The 10,260-nt window shown below is 39.1% G+C and overlaps 2 protein-coding genes across 6 annotated transcripts in view; one reads left to right on the top strand and one right to left on the bottom strand.

The window, feature by feature from the left end:
- The window catches only part of cdc37l1 (cell division cycle 37-like 1), a 12,743-nt gene extending 11,054 nt beyond the window's left edge, over window positions 1–1,689 (bottom strand). Inside the window, exons 1-3 of one of the 2 annotated variants that reach the window (XM_039615309.1) lie at window positions 1,548–1,680; window positions 1,305–1,411; window positions 1–245 (exon numbers count right to left, since the gene is read on the bottom strand). The exon at window positions 1–245 is cut by the window's left edge and continues 49 nt beyond it. In XM_039615309.1, the coding sequence (XP_039471243.1) occupies window positions 1–245; window positions 1,305–1,409 (350 nt within the window). In that variant the 5' untranslated portion in view covers window positions 1,410–1,411; window positions 1,548–1,680. Of the gene's footprint in view, window positions 246–1,304 lie in introns of both variants that reach the window. The other variant, XM_031758806.2, reaches the window with a different exon arrangement.
- A 2,091-nt stretch (window positions 1,690–3,780) lies between these two features.
- The window catches only part of exd3 (exonuclease 3'-5' domain containing 3), a 44,896-nt gene continuing 38,416 nt past the window's right edge, over window positions 3,781–10,260 (top strand). Inside the window, exons 1-3 of one of the 4 annotated variants that reach the window (XM_039615167.1) lie at window positions 3,783–4,104; window positions 5,601–5,690; window positions 6,092–6,151. In XM_039615167.1, coding sequence (XP_039471101.1) covers window positions 6,124–6,151 — 28 coding nt within the window. In that variant the 5' untranslated portion in view covers window positions 3,783–4,104; window positions 5,601–5,690; window positions 6,092–6,123. Of the gene's footprint in view, window positions 4,105–5,600; window positions 5,691–6,091; window positions 6,152–10,260 lie in introns of all 4 variants that reach the window. The other 3 variants (XM_039615169.1, XM_039615168.1, XM_031758833.2) reach the window with 3 other exon arrangements.

Raw genomic sequence — 10,260 nt, 5'->3', positions numbered from 1 at the left:
TCCTGAACTCTCAGCATGCTCTCCTTGCGGCGCCACTCCTCCTCATTGTGCGTGAGCTCTGTGGGGCAGGCCTGAGTCCGAGCACGCTCTTGCTCCAGCGACTCAGAGCTGTGGACTCCTAAAGAGCATAACTGATCCTGCGCCTCAGCTAATCTCCAACTTGAGACGATCGAGGCCTTCACACAGCGCTGCTGACTCTGGCATAGCGATGCCATGGGACAGTCACAGAGGTTTGATGATGTTGGCTGGTTTGAGGTAAATGGAAAGCAAATGACTACTGTTAAAAAAAAAAATCAGCTAGCACTTGTTAGCAATAGAATAAATGAATAAAATTTAAGAGGTTGTGCACTTCAATCAAAGCCCAAAATCTTTATGCCAAGTTTGAAATTTAGCAACATATTCATGAGAAAGTTATTCTGAACACATCTTTTCTGGGGTGGCAGTAGATCAGGAGGTAGAACAGTTCTTCTACTAACCAGAGGGTTGATGGTTCGATCTAGTCTGCATGGCAAGATACCGAACCCCAAGTTGCTCTACCATGGATTCATCGGAGTATGAATGTGTGCGCAGAGAGAAGGCACTTAGGTGTACAAAACTAGTGTTTGTGTGGGTGAATGAAGCAAGTTGTATAAAGCTCTTTAAGTGCTCAAGTAGAGCTATATAAGAACTAGTCCATTTACAATTTACCATGAAATGACTCCGAGTGGTAAATGAGGTGATCACCTAAAAACTGAGGGATGACTCTGCATCACACACTAAATGTAGTTCATTAGCTTTTAAGCTTTCAGGACCACAGTCAAGCTGCGTTTAGTTTAAGGTGGAGCATGAGGGTTAAAAATAAATAAACGCTTGTTTCCACTTCACCAGTGCTCGCATGCCTTCTCTGCTAGCTAGTAATCACACACAGCTGTCATTGCGCGCAAGTCGGGAGGGGGGGTACTTCCCGTTATGGCCTCTGATCCCATCAACCATCCCACCTAGGGGGTATTTCTTCCCAACCCTGATTTCAGTGGTGTACTGACAAGATAATGACGCAGCGAGTAATCTGATTACCCTATAAGCATGAGCTAAAGTGGAATAGTTATTGCACAATTGCGGGTTAGCAGCGTGAACACTGACATTTAACACTAAACTAACTGGTAAAATATTCCGCTGTTGTGTAGGGTGGAAACTGTGCTACAGAATAAAAGAAAATGTTACAACATGCTATAATAAGTTGGCACACTCCAGCTATCTCCAACAGTACTGCTTGTTAGCATGCCGTTAAGCACCTCTGGAATGAGATAACTTAAGTAAGGCCTTACCTTTTGGTGAGGGTAAAGACCACTAAAGCCCACGGCCGTTGAAAGTGGCTCACTGCTGGGCTCTTCGCTGTGGTGAAGTGAGTCTGCGTTGCCCAGCCACTCCATAACTGCTAAGCAACTAGCTGGTTAGCTCTGCTGTGACAGTGAGACCCGCTAGCTAATGCTAGCCGTGTTTGAGGAGCCACAGACAGTGTTGCTCTTTATATTCAGCCGCCTCACGAGATTTATGTGGGATCTCAATACCTGTGTGACAGCCAACAGAACACAAAAGGGGATATGATGCATCAAAAAATCACTCCTGCTCCTGTGGATGATAGTGTAACAACAACAACAACAACTATCGTGTCCCGGCTACGTCCTTAATTTTTTTTAAGTGATGACGCAAGGGACACGTGGGGAGCAACTTTAATGACGTGAAGCACTCAGAAGTTTTTCTACTGAATTCTGTTGAGTTCCAGTAAATTCTGCTACAAGGATGCTTTCTTATAGCAGAAGTAAGTTACTCTTAACTAGAAACTCAATTTTTTTTTAAATGGGAAATTGTACAGATGGTCACGACATATCTGGATGTTTCCACAATTATTTCTGACATCAAAGTTATTCAATATTCAAACTTCAATAAGTCATTGATACTGTAAAGAGGCTTGGATAAATTTGAAAGGAATGATTGTGTGATTGAGAAAAAATATTATTCAATATATTGGCTGAGTTTTTGTATTTCTTACGCCCTACCAAAGAAAAAAATGTAAATTTTGAATAGTACATTTAGTACCCTCATTTCTTTACATTTTCCTGGCAAAATTGGAAATAGGTTCAGTCATTTATTGAAATATTTGTAAACATACATAGAAATACAAGTTCATTAGAACTGTATGAATTTAAAGGTTAATATTTGCAAAGACCCCCCTGTTCGTCTGCTGTAGGTAGATTTTTTTTTGTCCTTCAGCTGTCTAGTTTCTTCAGATTTGTTAAAGACACCCTGCATACCACGCCAAGATATGCCGTTTTCAGCTAATAGCTCTTTGGTATCATTTTGCGAAAATCCTGTGTTATCTATTTACTACGGATGACCCTGAGAGGCCAAACGGACTGCAACTTAAGAAAACACCAGCAATAAGAAAAACGCAACGGAACAAGAAAAACGACAAGGGAAATAGGAAAAAAGAAAACAGAAATAGGAAAAACGAAAACAGAGGTAGGAAAAAGCACAAGGGAAGTGTTTCTGGGGAGACAATAACCCGACGGACCAGTTGCAGGAACCCAAAACATGGTAGGCGTGTTTTATCATGATTCATATAATACTGATGACGGATTTTTAGGCTAATAGTTAGGCTAACACACTTACCTCTCATCTTTTCTTTCCTGACAAAACCGATAGATCCTCCACTTCTTTTAAGTGTCTCCCAGCGCAATTCTTAGTATATTTTGGTTCCTGCACCTGGTCCGTCGGGTATTGTCTCCCCAGAAACACTTCCCTTGTGCTTTTGGAAATCTGTTTTTTCCTATTTCTGTTTTTGTCTTTCCTATTTCCGTTGTCGTTTTTCCTATTTCTGTTGTGTTTTGTGTGCTTTTGCAGCGTTTTTTTTTTATTGCTGATGTTTTCTTAAGTTGCAGTCCGTTTGGCCTCTCAGGGCCACCGTAATTTACTGTAGACCCCCCCCCCAAAATGCTAATTAAGATTGATTCTTTCCTAAGTTTGTTATAGATAGATGATCAAATAGAAGGACTGGACTGAAAATGTGTGAAAAAAACAGCTGATGTACAATGTACTAATGCAAGGTAATATTGGTGACCAGTATAACGACAAATATATGACCAAACCTCAATGTTTAAACAATTAAGAAACCCTAAAATCCTCAGTGTATCTCTTTGTCAGTGAAAAGAACAAATCAGCGTCATTGTGTGTAGCATCTTCTGGAGTATTAATGGCAGTGATTGAAAATGTCTGCAATTTCAAGAGTGCGCAGTTACACATTAATATATGTGGAAGGTTAACTGCAAGAGATTGGACAGGATTCATATTGTTATACCTTCTCTACTCCAGTTTGTTGACAGACCACGCTGCTGCGATACAGAAAACATAAAAGTCACTACACAGGTTAGAAAAAGGAAAAATATTACCTACTTATTCTGATTGCCATGTTACGGGCAATTTAAAAATGTAGTAAACAGCAGACTGTTTTGCATAGACATTTGCAAGAATGGATCAAAGCATCAAATTTGTGCAAAAAGAAATGAAAAGAAAAAATGCTTATATTGTGTAACTAAGCCACTTAATGATGTGGAAGATGAACAAAAAGTTTTAATTCTTTTTTTTTGTGTTAAATGTGATCTGAGAAATGTAACAGCAACGTACAAAAACTAATCAACCTAATTATTTTTCATGCTTTGCGTACTGTGACCGGACGGTGGCGGTAGTGTACTTTAAACTGGCAGGACAGACCCCCACAGAAAAGACATAGAGCAAGAATAGTCGTGGTGAAATATTTCTCCCTAGTTTCAGTTTACAGGCAGCATTACCTATGGGACTCGTACCGTTTTAAGTAAGCTCCGTATATATAGAGTCTGCTGTTACATATTCAGGTTTGCAGTTGGAGCTTTGGCATGATTTATCAGTTATGGTGTGTGAATATGTGGCCAAAAAAAACAAATGCATGTATAGTTTAAAAGGAAGCGCCGCCTAAGACCAACTTGTGGGCGAAATTGGCCCAAAAGCGGACCAAACACACTGATTGTAATGCATTAACACGAAGCTACAAGCGAGCTGGCTTACTTGAGGTGCGCTAACTGTATAAAACTGGTGAGTATATTCGTGTCGATAACGTAACGTTATACTGTTGTGAATAAACATTTGTGTCTTGTCGACGCTTTAACAAATAAAGGTTATCTGTGTGGTGAAGAGCAGCGTAACAGCCTGGCTTTGAGATTCTGTAGCTAGCTAGCTTACACTGAGTTTCATCACGTTTGATTTTTATTGACCTTTTTAGATAATAAACCTCTTAGAGGTTAACAATAGCATTCACACAGATACTTACAGAGGGTGTGCTTTTTGGACTGGGTCACACAAGATCATGTTTGTTAAAGAGAAAGTGTAGAGGAAGTTGGAGTGCTTTCTGTCACCAGGAGGTGGGGATAGAAGATAATTTAAAAAAAAAAAAAAAAAAAAAAAAGACTCCACTGCAGGTGCCGTATCTAGTTTCTCATACTCTGTAGTCTAAAATAGATGCTGCTGCCCCTGACTGTATCAGTGCCAAAGGCCCCTTCTAGAGCCTGCAGATATTTACATTGGAGAAACAACCGGTTTTCAGGCCCACAAAAAACATCCTCAGTATGAAACTCACTGTCACTGCCAAATGGCATCTTGCCCTTTCCCAGGCTGCAATTCCCACAGGTTTCCCTTGTTGTACTGTTGTATTTATTACATTTTGATTTATTTTTTTTTAATTTGAGGACAAATGGATAAAAATGCAGTACTTGTACTGTAGTACTGTACAGTACTGCAGTTCTTTCGCCACTAGTAATATCTTAATATTTTTCTAGGAGAAAGGGGGGAATGTACAGTAAAAAAGGGTGAAAAAATAAGAGTTTGTATAATTCTTAACAACCTTGAAAGTCCATATTTGGTCTGACAACCTTTATTATTCAACATAGCCTGAACTTTCTTAGGCAAGCCTCAGGAATAGTTCTCCAGGCTTTTTGAAGGACATTCAAAGCTCCTCTTCTCAGTCCAGATGATCTCACACTGCTTCAGTCATGTTGAGCTTTGGGGAGGCCAGTCCATAACTGATAGTCTTCCACTGTGTGCTTTTCTGTCCAAGCATTAAAACACCACTGGCTGAAATGCAGCCCCAAACCGTGACGGATTTGCCACTGTGTTTTACAGAAGGCTGTAGACCAGGGGTCTCCAACTCCAGGCCTTGAGGGCCGGTGTCCTGCAGGTTTTAGATATCACCTTGGGTCAACACACCTGAATCAAATGATTAGTTCATTACCAGGCCTCTGGAGAACTCCAACACATGTTGAGAAGGTAATTTAGCCATTTAAATCAGCTGTGTTGGATCAAGGACACATCGAAGACCTGCAGGACACCAGCCCTTGAGCCCTGGAGTTGAACACCCCTGCTGTAGACACTCACTGTTGTACTCTGTTCTCACCGCATCCGTACAAACTGACAACTATTTGAACGAAAAATTTCAAATGTGGATTCATCACTCTATAAGATCTATCACCACTGATGTTCAGTCCAGTTCTTGTGTGAACTGGCGTAATTCAGCCTTTCTTCCTTGTTTCCCTCAGTTAAGAATTACTTCTTGACAACCACTCTTCCAGTGAGGGATTTCTTATATGACTTAAGTGAACAACTGAAGGATCAGATGCATCTCTCAGGTCCTGTGTCATGTCTTTGCTAGATTTTTTTTTTTTTTTTTTTCATATTTCTTGAGGATGTGACTTTTTTTTAGGGACACACTGCACACCATGTTGAGAGATGCCAATTTTTTCTGGCTAGGGAATTTTTCATAGATTCAGCTAAAAAACAAAAAAGTGAACAAATTATGTAATTTTGCAATAAGCTGCCAGTAAAGTGCCTAAAACTTCTGTAGACAGGATTCATAGGTCAAGTTAATAAATGGTTCAACAAACAAACAAAAAAAAGCACACGTTATAGTATTAAAACTTTGCCTAAAGATGGCCGTGTTCACACACATTATCCAAAAAACTATCCGTTTATTGTGACAGTGAGATATTTCAACAATGTGTTTTGTTGTTCTCCATTTCTACACCTACAGAGTGATAGCGGCACCTCATCCTGCAGACAGAAATGAGCCATACTACTCCAGAGGCATCGGGTTTGTACCATAGTTTTCTTACACAGATACCTCCTATTAAGGTTTCTTCCAAACAAAAAAGTCAATTTAGTTAAACTGTAGATTTGGTGGTGGCTATGAAGACTCTAACACACAGCTGATTAACATCAGTGTCATGTACATTTGGAAGAGAGGAATGCTTTTTAAAAAAAAACAAGACATCACCAGCATTGCAATAAACTTATTTTTTCAAACATTTTTGTTAATTGAGTTTCATTTGCTCAAGCATAACTTTTTTTCAAAAACCTGATGGTCACAAATAACAGGAAAGCTTCTATCAAATAAGCTTACGCAGAGTTATTGTGTTTTTGTGACAACCCTGTTGTTTAATACATACGGACCAAAGGGCAGAACCAGTCCACCAAAAGGGTCAACTTTTTTGTAATTAAAGTTTTTATTATTTTGAACATTTAAACAAACATAACATAACAACACAAAACAACAAAAACCACACTCGGTGAGGAAAAAAAATTATAAATAATTAAAAAAAAAAAATTGTAAATAATAAATAAACTGTTGCACACACAAGACCCTTAATTCTTAATTCAGACTGTATCTCACATTGTCATCATGCTGTAGACCTATAAAAACAAAAACTGTCCCATTGTTTTGTTAGAGTCTCTGTGTTGCTGCTCAATCTTCCCAGCATTTTCTCACATGTGGCATTTTCAGTCATTTTCTCCTTCCACATTGTCAGGGTTGGAGTCCAAGGCTCTTTCCAAAGTGTTAAAATAAGAGGAACACACATCACAAGCCCAGTGTTTAACACTCTGAAGCCTGCTTTGTCTAACTGTGGCACCTTGCCTCTGTCCCCCAATAGGCACAGTCTTGGTGATGTAGGTAATTTAAATTTCACCCAGTCCTCCATATATTTTAAAACATTTTCCCATATTGGGGAGACCCCCAAAAGGGTCAAATTTGACCAAATTGGAAAATGTGAAAATTTCAAAGGAGGGCAACATTTTAAGATTTTCACAGCTGCCTTACTAATAAAAATATCGCCCACGTCCTCGTGTAAAACACCAAAGTAAGTTATTGTTTTCCATTAAATAGCTGAAAAGTTCCTTAATTTTCACCCCCACTATGATGTACAGAGTTTTGCAGGATTACATTCCTGAATTGAAAACAGTAAATTTTCTATGAATGAACTTAGATCTTTTTCACTAGACAGAAAATTACTATTGTTTCTTAAACAACAAGCCAAGTGAACTGTACTGATGAGTTTCTTTGATTTACTGCAAATGCATTTCTTTATAACAGTGTTGAAATATATCTTATTTTTCTTATGTTATCTCTGGGTGTGTCATCAATATGAGTTAAATGTCTTTATGCTTAAGTAAAGGAAACTATTTGCGGGTGTTTTTTGTAGGTCATAAGTAACTACTTTCAGTTTGGGCTTTATGTGGCCCACAAATTAAAAGGGCTTGGACACCCCTGGTGGACGTGGACTGATTGTGTTTAGGTGCATAGCTACTCCTCAAAGACCCAGTCTGAGCCAGTAAAAATCTGTGATCTTATAGTCAGGTTGGCTTTTTATCATCAATCCTATATGTTCAAGTATATTTTCTTCTGAACATTATCACCTCCGGAGAACAAATTTCAATTTTTTAGATATCACATTTGTTGATTTAATCTAAAAATCAGCAACAGCTTTTTAAGACTTCTGCAGCAATTACTTATCAATCAATTAATCAAATTTTTATTTCAAACGTGTAAGTTAAAAGTGTAAATACACATACAAAACAAATAGACACAAAATAGGTGAAAACAATCATATTCACGTGGAAAAAACTAAATGTTGAACATTTCCTGTTTGAAACAAAGTAGTCTTACCCCGATCTATCTCATCTTGTATTTTTTCCAATTCCTTCTTTAAGTTCCAGAATTAAGCCCTTTGTTGTTGTTTTTGTAAAGGTCTTATACTTGTCTACCCCTTTTAGACCCTTTAGGCATGTGTCACTCTATATTTGGTGGAATCAGCTTGTAGTGGGTCAATTACGAAGAGGCAGTTAACATATAAACACGGGTTTAATAAGCATCAAATTCTGCAAGTGCTTGTATTCTCCTCCATTCCACCATTCTGTAATAGCACCTGTTGAAAGCCTTTTCCAGCACCTCCAACAAAATTCAAAAGAAGAGAAGTACTTGTCGAAGAATGTTGTGGCATCCTTCCAGTGGAGTTGAGCCACTTGCGCAACCACTGCCAAGTCACACTGAAACTGTTCTGGTGGCTGTAATGACACCAAATGCCCCTTTTAGACACTTGATCTTTGTGTTTCCTTTATTTTGGCAGCTGCTTGGCAACATGCAGTCAGACTTGTCTGTGGATTTAAAACTGTCTAATTTTCACTGATATTGTTTTATCCGCATATAAACAGAAATTCTAAAGATGCACTTGGATAAAGTGCATAATTTCTCCTCCAAATTTCAGATTTTCTCACGTTCACAAAAAAGAAAGGAAAAGAGTCACCTTCTAAGGGGTGAATGAGTGCATGTTCTCTGCATGTGTCTCTGTATTTGTATGTGGTGATAGGGTTATTATGTTATAATGAATGGGGAGCCTCTAGCTCTGTCATTCATCCACTAGCCAAGAGTGTAAAGAAGCTACATGCTCAACATTCCTCTCCTCTCTCCCCTTCTCATACAAACAGTGAGACTGAAGTGGGTTGTGGTGTTTGTGTGAGTCCCTGTGCACGTACCCTATGCATGTTCAGCAGCAGGATGAATGAGCGCGGGCAGGGTGCATAACAGAAAAGGAAACTCAGCGGCCTTTCAAATGTTGAGAACCGTTAAGTGGACTTTTGTGATGCTGTTTTTTATGCATGTCATAATCCATTTCATACAAAGCCACCGTGGGTAATAAAAAAGCAGTTTTGTCAAGTAGCTGAATATAATTTAATGTCAAGTAGAATTAAATTAAAAACACTGACAGATGTTAAGAAATGATCTAATACAAATGTAAAGTTTGCGTTTTGTGGATCAAATCATGGCAATACACTGATGTAGTGCAACTAGCATTTTCATGAATAATAAATCCAAATACAGTCAACAGAAAAGTGAGATAAAATTAGGCAATACTATTATAAGAGTATTGCTGCAATTTAGTGAATTGCAAATTCACTAATTTAGGGTGAATTTATTAAGAGAAGCTGAAGAATCGAAAGGAAATGTTGATTGATTGGGGGAAGAAAACAAAAACAAGCTCTACTAAAAGGACCGCTGCAGGAAGATGAATGTAAAATTCATCTTCAACAGGGAACATAATAGGCAAAAAGTGTCACACCAGGAGAGATGCAGCAAAGAAAGAGGCCAGCTCAGAGAGAGGAGGGAGAGGTCTTTTGGTCTGCTTTCCCAGGCTATGCATCAGGAAGGCTGTATTTTTTACACCATGACCAGCGCATAGCCTTTTCCTGGGGAAATCCGAGACAAAATCAAGAGAGGCTGGTGCAGGGAGGGAGAGGAGAACAGGAAAAGTAGCCCTGGGAAGGAAGAAGGGTTGCGGCGGTGAGGGCAGATACAGTGGAGGCCACACAGCATGAGTGACAGAGAAAGAAGCTGGAGTTTTTGGGAATGCTCCGTGGAGCACACGCACAGGCAGACACAAATTGTAAAAAACACATGCATGCTCACAGCTTCTCTTGTTTCCAAGCTCTCGTACCCACCATGGCATTCCTAAAATGTGCTTCGAGAGTCTTCTCTGGAGTATTTTGGCTGCACGTTCAGCTGGAATGCAGAGCTAATGCTCGGTTCCCCTACTGTCCAACCAGCCTCAGCTATTAATCCGATGTTATGGCTGCTCTGCTGTGCCTGTTAAAGAAATAATGTTTGACGTTATGGCTGCTCTGCTATGCCTCTTGTAACAGTATTTTCTAGTGGATCGCATTACTGCCAAGTTAAGAATTATGTGAGACAGAAAATAAGAATTCAAAAGATTGGGCAAACAAATTTAACTTTTCATTTACAAGAATTGGGGAGGGGGTCAACAATATAAATTGCTTTAAATCTGTGCAAAACTTATAGCGCCACCTTGTAGCTTTTTGGGTTTTTTTTCAGAGGATTTGCATCTTTGAACAGATCAGTTTTCGCAAAAA

This window comes from Oreochromis aureus, linkage group 7, assembly GCF_013358895.1.
Source record: "Oreochromis aureus strain Israel breed Guangdong linkage group 7, ZZ_aureus, whole genome shotgun sequence".
Taxonomy (NCBI): domain Eukaryota; kingdom Metazoa; phylum Chordata; class Actinopteri; order Cichliformes; family Cichlidae; genus Oreochromis; species Oreochromis aureus.
The sequence above is the reverse complement of the archived record's forward strand: the minus strand, read 5'-3'. Positions and strand labels throughout refer to the sequence as shown.